General features: G+C 39.1%; 1 protein-coding gene across 1 annotated transcript in view; it reads left to right on the top strand.

Moving 5' to 3' along the window:
• Nucleotides 1–24,453, top strand: part of HAS2 (hyaluronan synthase 2) — a 26,329-nt gene extending 1,876 nt beyond the window's left edge. The window contains exons 2-4 of the mRNA XM_006085251.2: nt 10,224–10,850; nt 20,416–20,517; nt 22,802–24,453. Coding sequence (XP_006085313.1) covers nt 10,224–10,850; nt 20,416–20,517; nt 22,802–23,731 — 1,659 coding nt within the window. The 3' untranslated portion in view covers nt 23,732–24,453. The remainder of the gene's footprint in view (nt 1–10,223; nt 10,851–20,415; nt 20,518–22,801) is intronic.
• Nucleotides 24,454–26,040: the final 1,587 nt, after the last annotated feature.

The following is a 26,040-nucleotide window of genomic DNA, read 5'->3' as shown; positions in this document are numbered from 1 at the left end:
TGTGTGAGGGTGAGAATGGGGAGGCGAGGGAGGCTTTTTCCTCCAGCCAAGGAGACGCAGCCGAGGGGAAACGGTGCTGAAAGGATAATTAAGGCTGGAAAGAGGGAGCTGGGAGCGGAGAGGCGGTTCCTGGGGAGGAGGCTTTACAAGACCCGGCTCCTATTACACAGCCTTAGGTGCCAGCTTCCCCCGTGCCTCTCCCTCCATCCCCCAAACGCCCGCGCTGCGCACATGGGCTCCCCAGCCCCGCGCGCCTCCCAGGCGGGCGAGCGGCTAGGGCCACGCTCCCTGGAGGTGCGTGTAGGAGCCCTGTCGCCCCCGCCCCCCCCCCCGCCCTGCCCTCCACTTTTGGGGATCGCTGCTGCGGGTGTCTTCCAAACAGCTGCCCAGAAACGCTACACTCCTCCAACCCACGTGGCTGGCCTGGGATTGCCTTTGACGTCACGCCCCGGGGGGAGGTGTGACGCAATAGATAGGGAAGTCCTGATTGGTCACGAAGGGCTTCCCCCGAACTCCAGGCCTAAGTATATATAGACTCACAGCTCAGTGTTGGTAGTTATGTTTTGCTGAGAGTGAGGCAGTTAAGAGGAAGAACAACTTCCCTGCCCATTGTAGATTTTCAGGCTTTTTTTTTCCTCCTGCAGATTTCTCATTGCAGTGAAGGCACATGATGATGTACATTTAGAGATGTTAAACGGGATGATGAATTTTTAAAGTCATTTTAACAAAAATTTAAAAGGTCAACACTTTCAAACATGCCAATGATTAAATGTTTAAAATTAAAATGTGTATTTATATGGAATTGGCTAGAACAACTAATATGCCTATCACACTCTTTGTAGATACAATTTTAAAATTTTATAGGATAGGGTTGAAAAGAACTCTAAATTCTAAACTTTTCCATCCCAATGTATGCAGTTTGATGCATTCGTTATATTAGTTTTCACTGTATTTTTTAAAAAGGCAAAATCCATCAGTTTTCCTAGTATTTTGGCTATTCTTTTACATTTTCAATAAAAGTTTAACTCTTTAAAGTACCTATTTTAGTATGTATATTATGTTGTGTATGCATTTGCAATTTTGGAACAAATAACTTTAGAAGTCTAAGTAGACATTTCTGGATTATAGTGTTACAATTAGGATATCATCACTCATTGAAAAATACATATATGTAACCTGAGTTGGGTGAATAGAAACATGTATTGATGTATTGTAGATTTATTGATAAACACTTATTACCTGAGTTGCTTGTGTTACACTTAGAACTAAATCCTTTATTTCTTTTTACCTTTCCCCCCTTTTAAATATGTCTATTGATTTTAGAGAGAGAGGAAGGGAGAGAAACATCCACAGATCCACAGGCTACGCCCCCCCCGCCCCCCCGCCCCGCCCAACCCGGTCAGGTGCCCTGACAGGGAATCAACCAGCAACCCCTTGGTGCTGGGGACCATACTCAACCAGCTGAGGCACACCAACCAGGGCTGAACTAAGGCCTTACTTTATCAGAGAGTTATGTAACTTATAGGAATTCAAGGTCTTAAGTCAATGACTACTATCAAATTTGAATGTCACTCTCCAGGAAGGAAGCAAAAATATTTAGTCAGTTACCTTCCTGGAAAACAGGAATTGTGCAATGAATGAATAGGAAAGAAACAGTTACTAGAAAGTAAATCAGATTGTATAATTATTCTTGTTAAGTCAGTCTATAGAACAGCCCCACAATGTAGAATTTCATGAATACTTTTTCACAGATGGTTTCCTTACCAGCTAAGATTTCTTTCAAAATAATTTTTTTCTTGAAATTTTAAACACCTTTCACTGTTTCATTTATTTTTTATTATTGGCACGGTGGGGAAAGCCCTTATCTGTGGGCCAGTGTCCAGTCCCCCTTTGGCAAAGTTATATTACAGTTACATTTTAAATCTAAAAATAAGTAGTCTGTTACCTTATTAGCTTCCTGACTTTTGCATAATGTAAGGGAGTGGGTGGGATGAGTTAATGAAATTGGAGAAGAGAGCATAACCCCACTTGTCCCTTTCTGGGTTCTCTTTTTTATCCCTGCACACCCAGGCTGTGCTTCCCTAAGAGGCTGCCAGGACAGAGCCAGGGGCAGCTGGTCTGACAGCTGAATGGGGGAACAGCTCCCTGCCGAAAAACCCCTTCCATCACCCCAATGTGGTTTTAACCCTGTACTGTCTCGCAGCAATCTGCATAGAATACGTATCATCCCATTGCACACACCTTAAGTTATTCAAGTCTGTTTTGAATGTCACCTATGTGGATATCATATATACTGCCTTGTCCACAATCTAGAAGAATGTTACTGATATGAGTCAAAATAAATATAATGAGGTCATACCATTGAATATTTAAATTCAAGGAATATTTATGAACGAATGCCTCTTAAATGCCTGCATCTTTACTGCACATTGAAATGAATAAGATGCAGTCCACATACTAATGGAATTCAGTGAACAAAGGCTTTAACTATAGTGTAAGGCAAAATATGAGCTGACTCATAAGAAATGTAAAGTAATAGCTACTGTTGCTTTAAAGTCTAATATATCTCAGGCACTGAGCTAGGCACTTTACATACATTATATCTACCCTCTACTCTGCACTCCCCACCCCCAAAGAAAATTTTGTAAGTGAAGCAGCCTTGCCCAGAAAGATTAAGCAACTTACTCAAAGTCACAGAGAGGATGTGGATGAAATTTAATACAAGAAATAATAAATATAATATCCTTGAAGTGGACATGCTGCAGCTGGGTTAGTCAAGTTTTATAGGGGCTCAAGTTGAGGACAAATCATATGTGATTGAGAGAGATCAGAAAAGAGTTCATGAAGAGGCTTGGCATTTGTGGCACTTGTGGCCACATAGAGTTTTGCTCTATAGAAACAGTGGCCAGGAGCCAATGGAGGAACAGAACTAAGATTCCATGTCAAGTCTTTTGTAATTTTCCCCTTTGCCATAAGGCAGTTGGGAGTATTGGCATCCTAGGAGTGATTGATCAGTATTGATGGTGCATATGAAAGAAATCTGAAACTTAAAGCTCTGGATCCAGACACAGCTGTGGGGACAAGGCCTATGAAAGGCTGTTGCCTAACCCTGCAAGCTCAGCTCCAGGTTCTCTGCTGGGAGAACCGCAGTGGGGCTGGAGAGGAAGAGGCAGACTTCAAAGCCCATAGCGTGGGAACCAGAGTGCACTCATAGGTCAAGCTTAGCTGCTTCATTTTAAATTAATTGGGCATTCTGATTTCTGGACTTTTAAACCTGTACTGACTCTCATCTGGGTGGAATACCCTTGGAAGGAGGCCTGCATAACATCATTGGTTTTCTTGATCTAAGTAAGTAATCAAATATACCTTAGACTGTAGTCTCTGACTTCTACTACATTCATCATCCCTCCCTCTTACGCCCAAATTCAACATATATATATATAACTTAACATTCAACTGAAAGATACAGATTTCTAAGTAAGGTAAGATTTTTGTCCTAAGTTTTACCTAGAACTTAAAATGGGGCATGAATGAATAAAAAAATGTCTGGTTTTACTTAACACTTTATTTTTCGGTTAGAAAAAAAAATGTGACCAGTTATTTAAATTAGTTTAGTGCAAATATCTACAGTGCACATGTGCAAGACAATTGCTTAATAGGTTATCTTGAAGGATCATGCTGAAATATTAAAAAAACAACTTACCAGCCCTAGCCGGTTTGGCTCAGTGGATAGAGCGGCCTGTGGACTGAAAGGTCTTAGGGTTCAATTCTGGTCAAGGGCACAAGCCAGGGTTGCGAGCTTAATCCCCAGTAGGGGGCATGCAGGAGGCAGGCGATGGATGATTCTCATCATTGATGTTTCTATCTTTTTCTCCCTTTCCCTTCCATTCTGAATGAAAAAGAAAATAAAAGAAAAGAAAACTTACCAAAGATGATAAAATGCAAAAGACAAATGTCCTAATGTTCTGATAAGATAGTGAAGGATGAGAAATGTCTGTTTTGAAAAATATTTGGGAATTTATGTCTGAAGTTATATATTTTCTTTTTTAAAAATATTTTTTGTTGGTTTTTAGAGAGATAAAAAGGAAGAGGGATAGAGAGTGTGAGAGTGAAACTTTGACCTGCTGCCTCCTGCACATCCCTTACTGGGATTGAGCCCAAAACCCTGACCAGAAATGGAATAAGCAACCTTTCAGTGCAGGGGAGGACACCCAACCAACTGAGCCACACCAGCCAGGGCATATTCTTTCTGTAAGAATATGCTGGTATCATCTTTCACATTTATATTAAAGGATGTAATAAGGTGTAATGGTCAAGAACACAGTCTCGGGTCAAATAATCATTGGTGTGAATATCAGTTCTACCGTTAAGCAATCGTGTATTTTTCTCTGAGCCTTAGTTTCATTTTTCTTTTTCTTTTTTTTTAACATATCTTTATTGATTTCAGAGAGGAAGGGAGAGGGAAAGAGATACAGAAACATCAATGATGAGAGAGAAGCATTGATTGACTGTCTCCTGCATGTCCCCTAATGGGGATTAAGCCCATAACTCAGGCATGTGCCCTTGACCGGAATTGAACCTGGGACCCTTCATTCTGCAGGCTGACGCTCTATCCACTGAGCCAAACCAGCTAGGGCTGAACCTTAGTTTCTTAATCTGTAACCTGGGGTAGACAGTACCTCCCAAGTTTGCTGTGAAGATTAAATGAAATGTATTAAAGTGCTTAGCAAAGTACATAGAAAGTGTTTGATAAATATTAATTACTATTATTTCAGAATATAGATGCAAAAACAACTGATCATCATAATGGAATATTATGATTTTTTTAAAAAAATCAATTTATTTAAGCAAAAAACGAAATGAAATAAACAGTTCACCCATTTCTCCTACCCCCAACCCTCCCATGTCTGTCAACCACCAGTCTATTCTCTGTATCTAAGAGCTTGGTTATTTATTCACTTACTTATTTATTTGATTCCACATATAAGAGAGATCACACAGTATCTGTCCTTCCCTGTCTGACCCATTTCACTCAGTACAGTGCCCCCAATGTCCATCCATGTGGTCACAAATGGCAAGATTTTATTCTTTTTAATGGCCAAATAATATTCCATGTATCCATGGATGGACACTTGGGTTGTTTCCATATCTTGGCTGTGGTAAATAATGCTACAATGAGCATGAGGGTGCATAGGTCTTTTTGAGTTTTTTGTTTCCTTCTATTTGCCTTTTCTAACTTTGTTTTCCAAAGGTATTCTAGAACTGGTTTGATACCCTTCCCCTAACCCCTCCCCCCCTCACACACATAACCATTATCTTTAGATAGCTGAGCAAGAAATTATGGAACTGTCTTTATAGCAGGAAAAAATTGCTGCATGAGGGGTACACTTAGTGGCTCAACATATGTTCACTGACCCAAAGTTTGGGGAGTGACCTTTGCTCTGTTAGTCTGCATTGGCTGCCTGAGTCCAAATGGACTTACTCATTTATTCAGAATGTAGTATTAAATACCTACTATGTGCCAGAACTTGTTTTGTTTGTTTGTTTGTTTGCTTGTTTGTTTTTTGGTACAGGAATGCACAGTTGATTGAGACACATACATCCTTATAGCCATAGAGTGTACATGGAACCATTGAGAAAATCAAAACAGGGTTCGGGGAGAGATAATGACAGGGAGTGCAGAGAGGGCAGGTAGGAGAAGTTAGTTCAAAAGGGAGTGGTAAGCTAGGACTTCTCAGAAGAGGTATCTTTTTAACTAAAGTCTGCAGCCTTTCCCAGATGCTGACTCAATTAATTTGAATTCACTTCAATTTCTCCCAGATCCAAAACAAAAGGACCAATTTATGAAAGTATGGGAATTCAGTTCTCACCACTTCACTAGGGCAGAAAGAGCAGCTGCTATTCTCATGCACCATTAGCCCTCTGGTTCATATGAGGTCATGGCATAGGAAAAGGCTCCGATGCCCAATGCCTATAGAGTTATAGGGTATATGAGCTAACAGCAAGGCTTATATCTGCCCTACAGGTGGGACCAATAGAAACAGGAGTTTCTTATAGTAAAACAGGATTTGGGGAGCACTGCTCTTGCATGGATGGAACCATCAGCTTCCTTTATGCCAACTGCATTTCATGTCCCTGTTGGCTGTACCCACATAGGAAAGTATATGAGCCCAGATATCTTCTGAGGATTGGCTAGTTGTGTGTCTGTAACTGGGTGTATGTCAATTTCTCATTTTCCACAACAGCAGGAAAATCATTTTCAAAGTTCTTTCCTAACCTTATATAACATGTTTTAATAGCCAGAAAAAAAGTGCTGCCAGGAGGGTTCAAATCTATTCTGCTAATATTTTCTGAGAATATTCGAATCACCTGGCATTATGCCACTGGCTGGATGCTTCTGCTGGTTTTGTAAGTTTGAGCAGCTTACTTAAATATTCAGTCTTGGTTTCCTCATCACCTGTATATGTTATTTGTAACATGAGATTAACTATACATTGACCACTTAAAGTTATTAAGATTAAATAGGATCATGCTTTTCAACAAACCAAATAAAACTTGCCTCACTGCCTAGAATCTAATAAATGATGAATGAATGTCAGCTGACACAACAGTGATGGCAATATGATATTGATGAATTTATACCCATTAATCTAGTATGTATTTACTGAACAGCAATCATAAGCCAGGTTGGTATTCAGTAAATATTTATAAAAAATATAACCCAGGTTTATATTCTTGGGGTACAATAGTGAAAACAAGTATAAAAAAATGTTGGCTTTGTGGATCTTAAATTACGCCATTCTTGAACACCTAGTTTGGCTTAGAATTCTGAAAGAATAATATTTAGTAAATAATTGTTAGTAAGTCCAGTAGCAACTTAAAAATTAATGAATAGGCGCTTGGCCAATGTGGCTCAGTTGTTTGAGTATCATCCCATGCACCCAAAGGTCACTGGTTCGATTCCCAGTCAGGGTATATATCCAGGTTGCAAGATTCAATCCCTGGACGGGGTGCCTACAGATCAATGTTTCTTTCTTCTCTCTCTCTCTCTCTCTCTCTCTCTCTCTCTCTCTCTCTCTTTCTCTCTCTCTCTCTCTCTCTCTCTCTCTCTCCCTCTCCCTCTCTCCCTCTCTCCCCCTCTCCCTCTCTCCCTCTTTCCCTCTCTTCCCCCCTCTTCCTCTAAAATAATTTTAAGAAACATTTAAAACTAATTAATGAATAGGCTAAAGTCTGATACTGAGCAAAAAAATCCAACTTTTATGTTTTAAATATTTATGGAAGGTAGATTTCTAAATCATCTTTTTATCTAGCAGTAAGCTCTTATGATCTAGGGTGAAACTAACCAGATTTTCCTATTTAACAATAAAGCCATATGTCTGACAATGAAAGTTTGCTTATGAAACGGAGTATTTGAATTGGGGATTGTCTCAGAAAGTCTCACACATATGGTGCCCATATCTATGAAATCACCCAGGGGAAATTATAAAGAAACACATCCTGTATGTCACTCCCTGAGATCAACATATTCCCTCAGTAAATCTGGCTCTGAAATGTGCCTTTTGCCCTGTGGCCTGGACTGAGATGCTGTGTGCGGCCATCAGGGCAACACTGCAGTACCTCGCAGAAAGAGAAAGGTTCCGTTCTAGCCGCATTGCTTCAAGTTACCAGCAACTTTGCCCAGGCTTCAAAAGGACATTCTGTAGACGCCTATGATGTCAGGTGGTGTTCCCACTTCAGCTGTGGCCCACAGATGCTTTGCCAACACTCTCTGTCCACGTGTGTTGATAAAAGCAAGGAAAATGTGAATAATGGAAAAAGAATAGCAGGCAGTTCTTTTGCTGGCGATGGTGATTTTAAACACAAGTGAAACACTCGCTTCAGCTTCTCCCTGGCAGAGGGCTTTCGTCCCCTTGAAATGTTTCACGCTTGTGAGAATGACTCACGTCTTGGAAACAGACAGGTTCCAAGTCTGGTGCTCCCAGCACCTTTCGGCATTGGCTAACGCACCCTGTGGGAGATTTAAGCATCCCAACAGCTGCTTGAATTAGCAAGGGATGCTGTGCTCTAGCCTTTCACTGAAAAGATTTCACCATTCTCCAGCAGCCTGAATTTTCCAGTTGTGCTGTGATGACCTTTATTAGGCTCGAGTTGTACATGTTATGCTCGCTCTGTCTTTGGGCTGTGCAATGCCCTAGGACCTTGCTGGTATGAGCATGAGCTGGTGGGAGGAAAAGAGACTGCAGGATGCCCACTCTCTCTTTTAAAAGTCCCGAGTGGAAGCGACCCATCTCCAGTTTCCAAAGGCTGGAACACCAGGGCCACAGCAAGCAGTCTGTGCTCCAAAGGAGGAAGCATACTGGTGAGCAGCCACACTCAGTGTAATGCAGACCCACCTCAGTGTATGACCACAGGGACTAGAACGGGAATGGTGCCTCTTGGAGCTGAGAGCAACGTGGTGGCCACACAACTAGCAACAACCAAGATAATAATACAAGATAATTGAATGCTATGTGGACATGCAATTTTAAGCCTTAATGTGGAAGAGGGAAATACAGATGGCATATCCAACAAGAAATTTTGCAGGGATAATTGCTGAGCCTAAGTTTCCATTGAAAATAAATTAACTTAGCTTTCAAAGACTAGCTGAATTAAAGAAAAAGCTTCAACAGTAATTACATGTAAATATAATGAAAACCCTGAAGTTGGTGTGAATGACTGAAGATGGGGACACTGCATTTATATCAATTCCTCATTGCAGTTCATTCCTGGAAGAGTTCCTGAGTTATACCCTTTTATCATAAACTGGTAATGTGGTGAGTAAATGGGTCCCCTGAGTTCTGTGAGCCGCTCTAACTAATTCATCCAATCCAAGGAAAAGGGGGTCTTAAGAACCTCTGATAAACAGTCAGAAGCACAGGTAACAACCTGAGCTTGGGACTGGGATCAGAAGGTTGTGGGATGGAGGGCAGTCTTGTGGGACTGAACCCTTAACCTGTGGGATCTAACAGAATTAAGTAAATTGTAGGACACCCAGCAGGTGGCCAGAGTACTGTTTATTGGATATGTGGGCAACCTCCTCCCCCACACACATTGAAATTGGGTCCAGAAACCCAACAAGAGAAAATAAATAAAAAGGTCTTACCAGGCACCTCTTCTATGCTCGGGCTTGAAGATGCTTTGGAAAACACAGAAAAGTGGTCCTCCTGTATTCTAGTTGTTCCAGCCTGAACCAGGAGATACACAAACTGTAGGGAGGAGTACAAAAATGTGTTTCAGAGCTGAAATGTGTTTCAGGTCTAATGTGTTACAGCTTTTAAGAGGATTTGAAAGTTACCTGTTGAAATTAAGCATGATGCTATTTCTTTAATTGATGATTTATTTCTACAAACATTTATTATATGCTTACTGTGGTCCGGTAAGGTTCCTGATCCCAGTCTGGTGTTAGTGTGATGGGTGGAGGAGACAGCCATCTGAAAAAAAAGAATACAATGCAGACTTACAGGGGCTTTGATAGATGTCTGTGCAGGACACCTAGGCATGACACATTTTTAATGTCATTAGAGATGTTGGAAATAATTGAGTCTAAACTCCCTCATTTAACAGATGAAAAAAACTGAGGCCCAGAGAGGTAAAGTGACTCTCTAAAGGCTACACAGTTAGTTGATGAAAGAACCAGTACTAGAATCCAGGTAGGAAACTTGATCTCCAACCTCAGCTGGGTGCATGGAAAGGGTGAGAGCTGAGGGATTTGCACTAGAGATAGGATGAAATGACATGAGCAATTCAGTAAAATCTCTTCTGGATTTGTTGCTGGTCAGTATTGGGGATGAGGAGAAAACATGGTGTAGGAAGAAAGATGACTGACAACATGAGGAACTGTATTTAAAGGGCCAGAAGGTTGAGAACCACTGCCTTAGATAAATGATCTAACACACTAGAAATAACGGGTTCCATGTATTTGTTTAACACATTGTGGTTTTCAATAATGCGACGGGCCATCATGTCATCTGATTCTTGAAACAGCCCTCTGAGGTGTCATTCATAGGAGGACATCCTTATATTCCCATTCTGCAGATGAGCAAACTGAGATGTAGAAAGTCACAGCTAGTTAGTGAGAAACTCGAGGTTAGAACTCCTGAATGCTCCTCGTCTAATGATAACCATGTACACAACAGGTGCAGAACAAGAGTCATTAACCAAGAGTATCTTTGATTATATTACAGATGCATTGTGAGAGGTTTCTATGTATCCTGAGAATAATTGGAACCACACTTTTTGGAGTCTCTCTCCTCCTTGGAATCACAGCTGCTTATATTGTTGGCTACCAGTTTATCCAAACAGATAATTACTACTTCTCTTTTGGACTGTATGGTGCCTTTTTAGCATCACACCTCATCATCCAAAGCCTGTTTGCCTTTTTGGAGCACCGAAAAATGAAAAAATCCTTAGAAACCCCCATTAAATTGAACAAAACTGTTGCTCTTTGCATCGCTGCGTATCAAGAAGATCCAGACTACTTACGGAAATGTTTGCAATCTGTGAAAAGGCTCACCTACCCTGGGATTAAAGTGGTCATGGTCATAGATGGGAACTCGGAAGATGACCTCTACATGATGGACATCTTCAGTGAAGTTATGGGCAGGGACAGGTCAGCCACTTATATTTGGAAGAACAACTTTCACGAGAAGGGTCCCGGTGAGACGGAGGAGTCCCATAAAGAAAGCTCCCAACATGTCACCCAGTTGGTCTTGTCCAACAAAAGTATCTGCATCATGCAGAAATGGGGTGGAAAAAGAGAAGTCATGTACACGGCCTTCAGAGCCCTGGGACGAAGCGTGGATTATGTGCAGGTAGGTTTCCGAATTCCTGCCAGGGCAAACATACATCCAAATAAAGCAGCTTTTGTATCTCTCCAGTCATATGCTTATAGCCCATCCTTGTCACTTCTGAACACAGTGCCTCTTTCAGTGCATTTGAAAACAGCAAGACTGTTGAAAGCACATTTTGAAAGAGGCGGGGAAAAGCCTTGTAAAACTGTTAAGACTATCTATGAAAATGCTTAACTTGTGCAATGCTGTTGGTTGGAAATCAAGGTTATTTTGAACAGGAGACACTTCCTACTTTCTCTCCCCTTCCCTTCCCTGCCCCCCTTGGTTCTGCCAAGTCAAATCCAACGTCATTTTCCACACTCTTAAAATTCCCAGCCTTGTAAGAAAATAGTGTCTGCCAAGCAGAGGGTCTTGAGGGGAAAAAAAATCTGCAGACCCAAAGGAAGGCTATAAAACGGTGTTCACAGAGACCTGGCCAAATGAGGGTGATGAGAACGATTTTGATTGAAAAGGGTAACGAATTCAAAACAGACAAAGAAAAGAAATATGAAACAGGGAGAAAAAGGAAAAACCTTCCCCGAGCAAAACCGAAGTAATGTTTATTTCACTCCCCAAACAGCATTACCTCACTCACTGCAACTTGACCTTTGAAAGCATTTGTGATGGTGTTTGCTCACATGAAAATTAGGCTGGGCTGTGTCTCGTTAATTTCCTGACTGCTCACTTGTAGGGTTTCTCCTCTCCTAGTCCTTACGGAAGCTTTTTTCTTTAGGATGCTCATAGATTCTGGCCATGATGATATGAGAAGGAAGACATGTCTCAGGTTTAAGAAATCTTCCTTTTCTCTTAAGAGAACAATCCTAGGTTTTAGGAGATCCCATATACCGTGTGGCCTTTATTGCCACAAAGTCACGCCTAGTGGGTCTCTGTAAAATGGCATGGGAAAGGACACTGGCTTTAAATTAGTGTGTGTGTGTGTGTGTGTGTGTGTGTGTGTGTGTTAATTTTTATTTATTTTTACTGAGAGTGGTCTGTTCCTTGCTCCTTTTCCTGTGCTGCCTGAGCACTTTGAGTACATTTCTCTGATGGCAGCCTCTTGTTTTTGTTGTTTTTCCCCCTCAGATTTAAAATTGATTTTGAGAGAAAGATTTGTTGTTCCACTTACTTATGCACTCATTGGTTGGCTCTTGTATGTGCCCTGATAGAATCCACAACCTTCCTAATGCCGCAACCCTTTAATACAGTTCCTCATGTTATGGTGACCCCCAATTTCATTGTTACAAATTGAACATAAAACATAGTGATTAATCACAAAAAAATAGTGATTAATCACAAAAAAATATGTAATTATATATGTATATATATATATATATGTGAAAGGGTTGTTCGACCCCCAAAGGGGTCGCGACCCACAGGTTGAGAACCGCTGGCATATAGGAACAATGCTCTAACCAACTGAGCTACCCTGCCAGGGCAGGGTTTAGGGCACTGACTTTAGAGTCAGTTGACTGAAGTTTGAATCCACATATTTCTACCTGGATGACTTGAGCAGGGCCATTTCCCTGAGCCTCAGTTTTCTGGGTAAAAGAAAGCAATCTTACAAGGGTTTTGAGGTAATGATTTCAAAAAATATGACAAAAGTGTACAAAAGTTACAAAAGTAGCAAAAGTTGTTAGTGATGATGTTAATATTATTACAAGTTTCCTATTATTATTATTATACCAGAGGCCCAGTGCACAAATTCATGCATGGATGGGGTCTCTCAGCCTGGCCAGTGATTGGGGCCAGTTGGCCAGCGGGAGGGACTGTGGGAGGTTGGCCGGCCCTGGGAGGTTGACTGTGGGAGCGCACTGACCACCAGGGGGCAGCTCCTGTGTTGAGCGTCCACCCCCTGGTGGTCAGTGCACGTCATAGCAAACTGTCTACAGGTCATTCAGTCAGTTAGTCTTTTATATATATGTAATCATGTAATTCTTAAAAATTATAATACCTGTCAGTTGCTACAACTGTTAATTTGGGTTAATATCTGAAGAGTTTGGGGGCATTTCTTCAGTTGATACCCATCTGCATATTTAGTTCTCATTTAGGGATTTGATAGAGTTTCATCCCCAAGTTTCTCCTAATTTCTAGAACTTTCACAATTAAGGTAGTTTCAGCTAACTCAGGACATTTTATACCTACTTACATTGTGCAACTTCGGGCCTAGATGAGGGATGAAGTGACCCATTTAAAGGAAGGGATGACTGGGGAACTTGCGTAGGATTGAAAAATGATGCCCTGGGCGTAAAATAAGAAAACATCTGTTGATATTTTGCTTTTAATTGTAGTTAAAACAATCACTTGTCATTTATAATCAAGACATGATTGTGTGGGTTTTCCTCCTTCTTATAAACCTGCTCCTCCCAAACCCCCTTTCCCATCATTTTTGTTTTGAATTTTGTTTGTATCCTTGACAACCTGACATTGTGCCTGTCCAGGAAAAAAGTAATACTCAATATGAAATGTTGGAGTAGGCTTGCTGCTAGAGCCCTAATCAGCCCGGAGACCTTTCCTTCCTTCAGGCTGAAGCCTCTGGAGAGATTGACCCAGCAACAGCTGGTAATTGGGAGCTGAATCCTCCTGGGATTCTTGGTCCATTTCAAGTACTCAAGGAAGTGTAAAACACACACACACACAGACACACACACACACACACACACACCACCTTGTGGCATTCTGAAACCAGGTAGTTCCATCCTGCCATCCCTCATCAATCAAATTCCCCAATATTTAGTAGCCAGGTATGCCCTATAACATTCTGACTGACCCTGGGTGTGAGAGTTGCAGAGGAGAAGCCACAGAAAGACAAAGGAGAAAGGGGGTGCAGGATTTTGGTTACTAAGCATTACAAGTGACTAACCCCCGAACGTGGAGTTCAGGTTTATTAGGGAAGGAAGGAGGCAAGCAAGACTCAGGTGCTTATACATAAGAGAAAATGATGCTAGGGACGAAATTGATCATCTGTTCACTATCTTGCTAACCTGGCTGGAGAACACTGCTTCACTGTGCAGAGACATGACCAAAATGGTTAATTTCCAGTTGCAGCTGGGTCTTTGGCACTGGTCAGCACTCTTAACTTGATCTTGAATAGATAGATGTCTTTCTTATTGCTCTCATGACCTATTATTGCATACCTTCATCATTCTCCCAGCTCCCTACCCAAACTCCTCCCTGCTTAACTACTAACAGATGACCTTGCCTCCTATGAAAGAGAAAAGCAAAAGTACTGGTTCTGAAGGCCATCAAGATCTTTCTTATTCTCTCCTATTTACAGGTTCAAGGGTATCTAACCTCACCATCTCTCTCAGGTTAACATTTCTACTTCTACTCTTGGGCTCTCCGGGTCAACTTCCTCTGGTCTCCTCCAGAAAAGGATTTATTTATATCAATTACCACCTCTCCATTTCTCTCAGTGTTTATTTCTACTCCTCTTTCTGACTACTGTCTCAGCCTTAAAGCCACTCAAATAATTAACACCGACATGGAATATGGAGGAAAGCTTTAGTCTAGGACAGTGATGGCGAACCTTTGGAGCTCGGTGTGTCAGCATTTTGAAAAACCCTAACTTAACTCTGGTGCCGTGTCACATATAGAAATTTTTTGATATTTGTAACCATAGTAAAACAAAGACTTATATTTTTGATATTTATTTTATATATTTAAATGCCATTTAACAAAGAAAAATCAACCAAAAAAATGAGTTCGCATGTCACCTCTGACACACGTGTCATAGGTTCACCATCACTGGTTAGGAGAAAGCCAGTGTGGTAGCAAATTCATCTAAGATGCTAGTGGCTGCTTTCAGAGATGGAGAAAAACAGAAGACAAATAATAAAGTGAGAAGAGAAGATTTTTCGGTATTTGCTAACTCAGTGTTCACAGAAGGTTTTCATTTTTGAATCTAGGTATTTTCTGGGGAAACTTTTTCAAAGCAGAACAGATTCTGACCTATCTAGATATGGTTTAAGATACGGCAAAAGTCTTTGATCTTTTCAAAATAGTATTTATATTAGCTTTTTATTTACCAAAGTAACACGTATTTAAAAACTATAGAAAAGCACAATGAGCAAAATTAAAATCATCAGTAACAAATACATGACCCATAGATTATAAATTTTAGTACTTTCTGGTGTATACCTTTCTATTTTTCCCTTATTTTAAAAAACAATTTTGGGATTATATTATATTTACTTTTTGTTCTTTTTAATACTCAATATCAGAAGACTTTAAGTATCCTTTGATAGTTAGATTATATAATTGCTTTATTCATTCCTATCTCTTATCTCCAAACATTGATAAGTGCCAACATAAGTGGCCACCAGTCTTTATGACAAAGGAAAAAACAATATTCCCCAATGTGTGCATTAGGGATTTAGCAGGTAGAGAATGTACAATAAGCATGGACATTCTCTAAAGGGAAGAATATAAGAGGCAATTTTATTTGGACTGTTGGCCTTTATTTAATTTGGCAGCACCCTAGGTATCCGAGATCCTTTGAGCAGGAGAAAGACTAAATCATTCATAAGAGTTGACCCTCATTATTCATGGGTTCTTCATTTGTAAATTATGCCACTCGGTAAACATATTTGTAACCTCACATCAATGTTTGCAAGTACTTTTGTGATCATTTGCAGACATGTGGAGTGGCAAAAATTTCACTCTAGCAAGACCATGCTTTGCCTTCTTGTTCTAGCTTTTCTACTGTAAACAAGTAACTTCCTTACAGGCTAGGTAATATTTTAGTTTTCACATTCTTGTGCTTTTTTCCCTTTGGTGATGTAGCTCTTTTAAATGGCCCCAAGTATGGTCCTGAAGGGCTCTCTAGAGCAAGAGGCTGCAATTGCTTTATGGAGAAAATATGTTTGTTAGGAGAGCTTTGTTTAGACTTAATAGGGCTGTTGGCCTTCTAGTCAATGTTAATGACTCATATAGTGTATTTAAACATAAATAAAACAAAATTAGGTAATGATCAGTAGACAAAAATGTTGTGACCAGAGGCTTGGAGGAAGCTAACCCTATATTCTTTCTAGAAGCAATTTTTCGGTATTTGCTAATTCAGTGTTCACAGAAACTGTAGAACAGTCACTACCATGAGTAATGAGCATCCACTGTATGCAATATGATTGGTTCCTATTCTGACTAGGAAGTATAAGCAACCAAAATATTCTGAGGGCTGATTTTGAGAGAGTTATATGTCTCCTTGTATCCTTCATTTTAGAGGATACGATTAATAGCACACTGAACTAGAAATGGGGAAATGTGAATTCTAACTCAACTCTGCTGCTTACTTGCTATGGGCCTCAGTTTTTAAAAGAGTGAAACTTCCCTGACAGGTGTGGCTCAGTTGATTGGGCTTCATTCCATGCACCAAAAGGTTGCTGGTTTGATTTCCAGTCAGGGCATGGTCAGGGCACATGCCCCAGTTGCAGGCTCCATCCCTGGTAGAGGAGGCGTGCAGGAGGCAGCTGATCAATGTTTTGCTCTCACTTTGATATTTTTCTCTCTCCCTCTTCCTTGCTCCCTCTCTCTAAAAATCAATTAAAAATATATATTTTTTAAAGTGAAACATAGAGACTAGGCATTTTAGAATTTAGAAAGCATTTGGTAGACTAAGTGATATTTCTAGAGGAAATTTTTATTTAAATTACAATGAGGTAGATTAACTTTCAGATCACTGAGACAAGTTGCAATGGACTTACAGTCTAATAATTTATAGATGATTATTATAGATAGTTCTAGACACAAAAGATTCTCCATATGTAATTAATTCCCATGATTCTATTAGAGATTTTCTCTATTGGTCCATCTATTTGTGGTGAGGGGCGTTATTCTTTAGGTATGCATTTACTTAGGAAGTATAAGCATGTAAGAATTATTACTTAATGCTAATGGCATACTTCTCTACAGTCCTTTGTAATTTACAAAGTACTTTTATAGGCTGTCTCACCTGGTATCTCAATGATGGTAAATGGCTTGTTCACGGTGATAGAGGTAGTTAGACACAGACTTAAGTTGAGGCTTCTTGATTCTGAGGGCATTTGTTCTTAAAATAAGCAAATCTTGGCGAATGAAAAAAAATCTAATTATGTTTTACATTTTTATACAGTTAATGTTATTTATAACATGGAGATGGAGGCAACCTTTAAAAATCTACTAGAATTAAAAGTAGGACTTAGAACATATTTAATCTCAACTTTTCATTATTATTTTTTATTTTGGGAAAGAGAACCCTTCTGCTGCAACCAATTATTTCCGTCCCAAGGCAAAGTTTGCTTGTAAAGGCCTGATAGTAAATATTAAGCTTTGTAGGCATGTGGTCTTTGTTGCAGCTACTCAGCTCTGCTCTTTTAGTGTGAGAGCAGCCATAGATAATATAAAAGTGAATGAGTGTGCCTGGGTTCCAATACAACTTTATTTACGGACATAGAAATTTGAGTTTCCCTGTGTTACAAGATATTTCTTTTTTTAAAAATTTTCAACTGTTCTAGATAAGAAAGAGGAAGGTTTACCTCTTGGCTAGGATAGTGAAGGAAGAAGACAGATGGTCTCATGCACTTTAGTTGATGTTTTGTGGTTAAAAATGAGGTGGCTAGAATCTCCCAATAATGTCTTTTTGTCTTGACATTTTCCACTCCTTTTAGTCAAAATTCATGTGGTGGAAACAAATTACAGTGACACATTCAGTGTGGACAGAGAGATGTTGTGATTTGTGCTCTCATCGTTTCCGGGGTACATATCATGTCCAGTAGTGTTTCTCCAGGTGAGGTTAAACTCTGTGAACTGGCCAATGTTCTCCCCCACAGCTTCTGGCCTAGAGCCAAATAGGCAACCGACATTCATGATATTACATACTTTTTATTGATTAGTGAGGGGACAACTGGAAATCCTGTTCCTGCTATTACTAATCATACTCTTTACACACTAAAAACAATAATAGTAGGTCCATGAACATACATGCTTTTACAGACTTCATAGCTGGTGGCTTTCTATTGGCATTCAATCACCAAATAACATCCAGAAATTGAACTTCTTAAGGCTCTTTAACCTACTATAACCAACTCCTTTCCAAGGGATTTCTGAGAGCTTTCCTTTCCAACGCAGTTAAACTCACCAAGCAAACAGTCTCTCTCTGAGAGCTCCTGGCACTTGGAAACTGGGAGGGGCAGGGCCAATTGAAACACGCAGAACCTCAGAAGTTAGGTTCAAGTTTAGTCATTTCAAAGAGGCAGTTGCCTTGGTCTGCTTATGCTCACAAGCAGGCGGAGTTACTTGAACATTAATTCTAGATTGCCCCCTTCCTGTTGTTTTTAGTCTTATTTTAGCTTTCTGGTTTTACCTTTCCCAGCTTGAGTCAATAGAGGTGGGTGTGGCCCTAAACTCTCAGGATGCTGGATTCTAAAGGTGGACTGGACTTCTGCCTTCGCTTTCTCTACCCTCCCTACAGGCCTGCCCGCCTCCTAGCCAATACAAACCAATGATAGACAAGGCATGGCAGAGGCAAAGCGCTGCCTCGGAGGAGTTTGTTTAGGTTTCTGAGGCTTGGGTTGAATGGGTGCAAATCCAAGTATTAGTAAAATCCTATTTTCTGCAATGAAAAACTAATGCTTAACTGTTTCCTAAATTTCCCCCCTAAAGTAAGTGAGACCATCCTGGACCAAAGTAGAATGTAATAATGAATGGATGTTTTTTTTAATTAGAAAATGGGTTCTTCTAAATGTTAAGTAAAATTTTAAAAATTCAGAAGTTAACCCTGACATTGCTATACTTAGTTCTTAGATCACCAGTGAGATGTTCAGTTCACTTTTTAGAACTGGATAACCTCATTTGCTCCCTTTAACCATAACTTCCAATAATGCATTTAAATTGGTGTATTCACCAACTTTCTTCCTTAATGCTTATTTTATTTTCAGAAAAAAATAGCTATTGGTAAAATTGACACATTTTTTTAAATGCTGAGATTTCTACATTTTGTTGTTTGAAAAACCAAATCCCTACTATTTTTATGAAGTAGTTTGGAGAACTGTAAAGATATATACTGGTGATATGAATAAATTAATCTTGATTAAATCCATTCAGTATAGTCAGACTTGATGGCAAAATAATGGGAATTACAGATAACAACCCCCATCTCTGCCAATCATGTCATTTATTGTTTGATTGGGGGTATGAAACTGGTTCATTTCATTGCCTGTCCATTCTGATCACTCGTTATCTACTAAGATCCTACTGCATTTCCCAGAAAAGAATACAGCGTTTATTAGCATCATTCAAGAGTAGAGAGGCGGCAGCACTTTTCCTACTTCTGATTTTCTTTGATCTTGTGGAAGAAGCACCATCCCACACATATGATTCATCTGTGAGAAAAGGTAGTAGCCTTTCCCAGCTGTCTCACTCCTTCCTCTCTAAGAGAGAAGTGACTTAATCTGATTGAGTATGGAAGGAGGAAGGGTTAGCCTAACTTCTCCTTCCTTTTACCTAGAAGTGGGCTATTGCCAAAGAGCAGGCATTTGTCATACCTTTAAAAGGAGCATGCACTGTATCTGCAGGAGGAGGCTGGCCCCCTTCAATGCTATTGATTATGTAGGTAATACTGTTTTATACTGGAGAACATCGTTATGAAGCCTGCTCTTCCACAGACATAAGGCCAATTCTCTGTCAGCTTTATGGGCATACAGTTGATATATTTTGGTTTCTCATCTGCCTTATTTTTTTTTTCAATTGGTTCAGAAATCAGAGTGCAAAAAAAGTACTGTTTATCACTCTGTCCACTTTGGCCTTCCGTGGAAATTTCTGTCAGGGGTCTAACAGGCATAGATTAATCCAAATAATCTTCTTGAAGTGAAGTCATAGTGGTTTGGTTTCAGAATTCCTTTTTTAAAAAATCCATATAACATTGTTTGTAAGAACATTTCAAGAATGGTTTAAAATAATTCACACCTGCTTTTATACATAAAGGGCTAGATGAATACTTGAGTACTTTAGAATATAAAAGGTGGTCTGAATATCTTGCTAGTTCCCTTTCTGATGCAATGTCATCTGCGAAGCCCAAGTCATGGACATCTTGCCTCAGAAATATACACCCGGCTACAGGAGAATTTTCTGTCTTTTATTCATCACATTAATGGGGGAATAACTGTTAAGTGTGCCTCCCTTTTAATACTGTCATGGGTGTATTCCTATCATCATTCAAACCTGAGGGACAAGTTGCCTAAAAGCCTTATTTAAGACATTTGAAAAAGAAAAAGGACATCTAAAGTCCTTGGGACAAGGACCAAAGTTGGGAATATCCATGGCAAATGGGGACAAGCTAGTTACCCTAGGATAACCCAGCACATCGCTTCAGCTGTTCTAACCAGCTATGTTAATAACTTAAATACTGAACTTGATGGAAAACAAGCTCTTTGTATTGACCATGCTATAACAAACTCATCCCTGTGATATTTGTGACCAGAAGGCTGAAGACATAGTATCTATGCAAAATGTTGGCTGTGTGAATCGCTCTTATAATTCTTTATTTTCTTTAACTCATTTTCCTTCTTCTTTGCAGGTTTGTGATTCAGACACCATGCTAGACCCAGCCTCATCTGTGGAGATGGTAAAAGTTTTAGAAGAAGACCCCATGGTTGGAGGTGTTGGGGGAGATGTCCAGGTGTGTAGTATGGCTTCGTTTTTGCCTGAGTCACTTTGGTAGCACTCTGATTCATTGAATATGCATTTACTACACCAAACTCTGTGCCAGGTATTACACATTAGAAGTGTCTTGAACCCAGTTTACTGCCTCTTTGTCTAATTGAAAAAATTTAGGATTTCTTTGATTAGTCCTGGCATATAATCCATGTCTTTAGTGGCTGATAAATTACGGTCTTGAGCCATAACTTAATGTTTTGGTAAAATCTGTTGTTAGAGTTCATTTAGTTGACAATAAACTAAAATGTGGCAGGAGATGGATTCCCTATCATATACCTATGTCTTTAAAAGCTGACCAACTTGTGATTGATCAAAAAATCTAAATTGGAAAACAAAGAAAGAAAAGAGAAACAGCAACTCAAATTTATACTAGTGAGAAAGATAAAGGAGCAATTGATTAATAAGTGGGTTTTCCAATTATTTATTTTTTACTAATTATTCTTTATCTTACATTATTTGCTATCAATGGAGAAATAATTAGTGAAACAGATATTGGAATGGGAAAATGAATATGCAAAAGTGTGTTAAGGTTAAAATGAGTTCTTTGCAAATGTGAGATTAGATTTTAGCAAAATGTGAAAAGCACATTGAAATTTTACTTTAAAGTTTAGGTATTATGTTGCTGTATAATCCATGTCATATTTTTGTGGTGATAGTGAAGGCAAAGAAAATGCACTACAATGGACAAAAAGTTGCCTGGTGGTAAAAAGGAAGCATGTGAAATCGAGATGAACACAGAACAAAATTGAGACAGGGGAGAATTTAGAAATATTGCCAAGAAAAGCTGATAATTTTGAATAGCCTTTACATGGAGCATTATTTCAGGATTCAAGTTTTGGAGGAAGGCCAAAGCAAACCCTTTTATCACTGGCATTGCAAAATATCAAGGAAGAGAAGGAAAATTTATAGCCAAGGATTAGATGAGTTGGAAATTAACCAGAACAGGAGGCAATAGAACTTGAAAACCATCACATCCTAGATGGCAGGAAAGTGTCTGGAAGAAGAATTTAGGGACTGAGAACTAAAGACTAAAAAAAAAAGAAAAAAGAAAAATCTCACTATTTTAATAGAACAAGAACAAAAAGCATAGCAAAAAGAGAACAGAGAATGAAGTAGAAAATATTTATCATCAGAAAGTCCCAATGCATGCACACAACTTATCAAATTAATCTAGTAAAATAGAATCAGAGTCATTAAAATATAATGTCAAAAAGAGGAAGGAACCTGGCCAGTGTGGCTCAGTGGTTGAATGTTGACCCATGAACCAGGAGGTTAGTTCGATTCCTGGTCAGACCACATGCTTGTTTTGCAGGCTCCCTCCCCAGGAGGCAGCTGATCAATGGTTCTCTCCAATCATTGATGCTTTTATCTCTCTCTCTCTCCCTTCCTCTTTCTGAAATAAATTTAAAAAATCATATTTTTTTAAAAATAGAGGGAAGAAGCCAAAATAACAAACCTTACTCTATTAAGTAACCTCAGGATGGTATGGCTTTTTTGTTTTGTGTTAATCATCACTGGAGGATATTTTTCCATTGCTTTTTAGAGAGAGTGGAAGGAAAGGAGGGAAACAGAGAAGTGTGGGGAGAGAAACATGGATGTGAGAGAGACACATTGGTTTGTTGCCTCCCCCAACCAGGGTGGGAGATCAAATCTGTAACCCAGGTACATGCCTTGACCCTCAAACCTTTGGTGCGCAGGTCAACACTCAAACTATTGACCAGGGCAGGATGGTACGGATTTTGTTGTTTGTTTGTTTTTTTAATTTTAAGAGCAATAATATAGGGTGTCCCAAAATTCACGCAAGAAGTAATTTTGATAGAAAACACAGGTTTATAATAAAAATTGTAAATTTTTTATTGTTTCATAAAGTATACAGTATAGGGTTATGTATGGAATAGCACATCGGGTAAATGGCCTCCACAGATTTGCTGGCACATACGCAAAGCCGTGGTCTTCTTTGGTCTTCATTGTCCCTGCTCCTGGGCCATAATTGGTACTTGGTAATGCTTATCAAATTGAAGGGATTGAAATCAAAAGGCAACAGATATTAGAATCTGATTCAATAAACCAAGTGAAATTAGGCTTTTGTTTTTTGTTGTTTTTAATGCTCACGCAAAAATTCAAATCTTATGTGAATTTTGGGACACCCTATACATATATTTTTATTTATTTAAATTCTTTATTGTTGAAAGTATGTTGGTATTTTTAACTAAGGCTTACCTTCTACTATTTTCTCCTTTTTGCAGATTTTAAACAAGTATGATTCCTGGATCTCCTTCCTCAGCAGTGTGAGATACTGGATGGCTTTTAACATAGAAAGGGCCTGCCAGTCTTATTTTGGGTGTGTCCAGTGCATTAGTGGACCTCTGGGGATGTACAGAAACTCGTTGCTGCATGAATTTGTAGAAGACTGGTACAATCAGGAATTTATGGGCAGCCAATGCAGTTTTGGTGATGACCGGCATCTAACGAACAGAGTGCTGAGTCTGGGCTATGCAACAAAATACACAGCTCGATCCAAGTGCCTTACGGAAACACCTGTCGAGTATCTCCGATGGTTAAACCAGCAGACCCGTTGGAGCAAGTCCTACTTCCGAGAGTGGCTGTACAATGCCATGTGGTTTCATAAACATCACTTGTGGATGACCTACGAAGCGGTTATCACTGGATTCTTCCCTTTCTTTCTCATTGCCACGGTAATCCAGCTCTTCTACCGGGGTAAAATTTGGAACATCCTCCTCTTCTTGTTAACTGTTCAGTTAGTAGGTCTCATCAAATCATCCTTTGCCAGCTGCCTTAGAGGAAATATCGTCATGGTCTTCATGTCCCTCTACTCAGTGTTGTACATGTCAAGTTTACTTCCCGCCAAGATGTTTGCAATTGCAACGATAAACAAAGCTGGGTGGGGCACATCTGGAAGGAAAACCATTGTTGTGAATTTCATAGGACTCATTCCAGTCTCAGTTTGGTTTACAATCCTCCTGGGCGGTGTGATTTTCACCATTTATAAGGAATCTAAAAAGCCATTCTCAGACTCCAAACAGACAGTGCTAATTGTTGGAACGTTGCTCTATGTATGCTATTGGGTTATGCTTTTGACTCTGTATGTGGTTCTCATCAATAAGTGTGGCAGGCGGAAGAAGGGACAACAGTATGACATGGTGCTTGATGTATGATCTTACATTGATTGACATTTGCAATCACACATGGGGACACAAACAAAACCTTAGTTCCTGTAAAGACCGTACAGTATTGTGGCATCAGAGAATGCCACCACAGGAGACATATCACTGCTGCTGGGACTTGAACAAAGACATTTCTATGGGTTTATTTTGATTCTGCCAAAGTAAAATGATACATCAACAAGAAGAAACTCAGATGTAACCTGTTATTTCTATGAAAATGGGAAGAATTCTTTGTTTATGCACTTTTCCCTTACTGTACATCTGCCTAACAGTGTTTTGCCCTATATACCTCACTAGCCATGCTTTTATGTGGGTTATCATGGAAGAAAGGATTTTGGAAACTCAAGGAAATGTTCTTACAATGTATACAACCTAACTTATGGACTGTGTTGATAGCTAATTGTTTTTTAGAAAGGATTTTCTGTTTAACTCTACCAAATGAAATGCCAAAGGAAATTTTAAGGCCGTTGGCTGTGCTGTATTTTTATATAATTGTACTGTGTTTTAAAATTTTGTATGCCCATTTTTAAAACAAATCTTGCATATTCTATATTTTACTTCTCTGCCAAAATACACCTGTTCTTCCTTTATAAAAAAATAAAATAAAATAGGTTCTAAAAAAAAAAGTTCAAACTTATAAAACCTACCCAAAATGTGAAGCTTGGTTGACGGATGTTGTTCATGATAGAAAGAATAAAATGTTTCTCTCTCTACCTTTTCAAATTGAATAGTTTATTTCTGTGAAAAAGTATTTAAACTTCCAATATTTTAACTTTTTAAAACTTCTTTTGGAAAAGGCCAATAATATCTGTCACACCTTGGGAGTAAAAATACATACTTATGTGTGAAAGAAAAAGTAAATAAATGAAAATCAAGGCCAAAAGGGTAGAAAAGTGCAATTTTTTTCATAAGATTAAAAAAAAAGGGAATGCTCAAAAGAAAACACTGGGCAGCCAGCACTGGACAGAACATGCATATCACAGATGAATAATCAAAGATTCTGGCAATGGTTTCCCAGGCTGAGTAATAGGGGAAGTGGAAAAATTATCTGTATAACTTGGACAAATACAATGCAGTTAATTTTGTTCTGTGGCTTGAATTCACCAGATCCTGTCTATATATTGAACATGTTTTACCTGTCTTTTCCAGCTTGCCAGTTCACTTTGTGTGTTAGCCAGAGGTTTCCAGGATTTAGTTGGATAAATTAAAGTAAATGTAAAGTGTACAGATTCAAAATGGCTGGTTTAAGCTCCAATTATCAGCCCCTTTTACTTTCTAATGAGGCTTTTATTCTGAATTATTCTACAGATAATTTCATCTTTTCTGCTGACCAACATAAATATGTTTACATAGTAGAAATGATATCAAGGTTTAATAACTATCAAAAATTGGCACATGAAAAATTAACAAACCAGATGCCTGTAGTCTAGCTAATTTCGCTTCTCCAGAGCCTCAGTTATCCAGTCTGACTTGACACGACCCATCTTGCTTTGTAGCTGGTGCTGTGTAGACCTGTGTTAAAAACACAATTGAACCCATGAATAGTTGCATAGAAAGTAGGTGAAGCAGAGTCATGTGGAGAAGTGTTGGGCCATGTGCTTCCTGCCTTTCTGCTTTTTTCAAGCAGACATCCATGTTCCATTTATCCTAAGAAAAAGATGCACATTCTACCTTTGGAATACAACAAGGTATATAACATTCTTCCACTCCATCTCTCACTGATTGGAGAGCTTGTGGGAAACAAAACACCGTGCCAATAAATGAGACTAAAACTTGAGTTTGCCTTTTTAACTATTTATGTTCTAAGTTAAGCTTTGATAACATTCAAATGTCAAATTCTCTCATTCTTATAGAAGATTGAATTAATTGCCTGTATTTATTTTAGCAATTATTCAATGTATTTCCAGTATAGGATGTATAGTATAATTCTTTTTGTAAATAAAATATTTTTGATAAGATTTTTGTGTTTTTTTTTAAGGGAATGGGGAATTTCAAACAAAACATTACCTGATGGTAATGGTATGGATTTAAGAATGGATTATATTGGGGCGGGGGGAGGGGCAAACAAAGACTGGCCTACTCCTTATCTCTACTCTTCTACTTTCCTTTACAGCAGCCCAAATTTAGAAAATTTAGGTTTGTTTTTTTTTTAACAGTACTTTATCATAGCAGGAAAACAGGTTTTCAGAAATTTGTTATAGCATTATAAATAAAATATTTTGAGAGCAATAATTGAATTATGGTATTTCCAAATAATGGAACATTATTACCCATTAAGCAAATGTTTTTAGAGTATGAGG

The sequence above is a fragment of the Myotis lucifugus genome, unplaced genomic scaffold, assembly GCF_000147115.1.
Source record: "Myotis lucifugus unplaced genomic scaffold, Myoluc2.0 scaffold_17, whole genome shotgun sequence".
Lineage (NCBI taxonomy): Eukaryota > Metazoa > Chordata > Mammalia > Chiroptera > Vespertilionidae > Myotis > Myotis lucifugus.
Note: the sequence above shows the minus strand (reverse complement) of the source record. Positions and strands in the feature narration are given on the sequence as shown.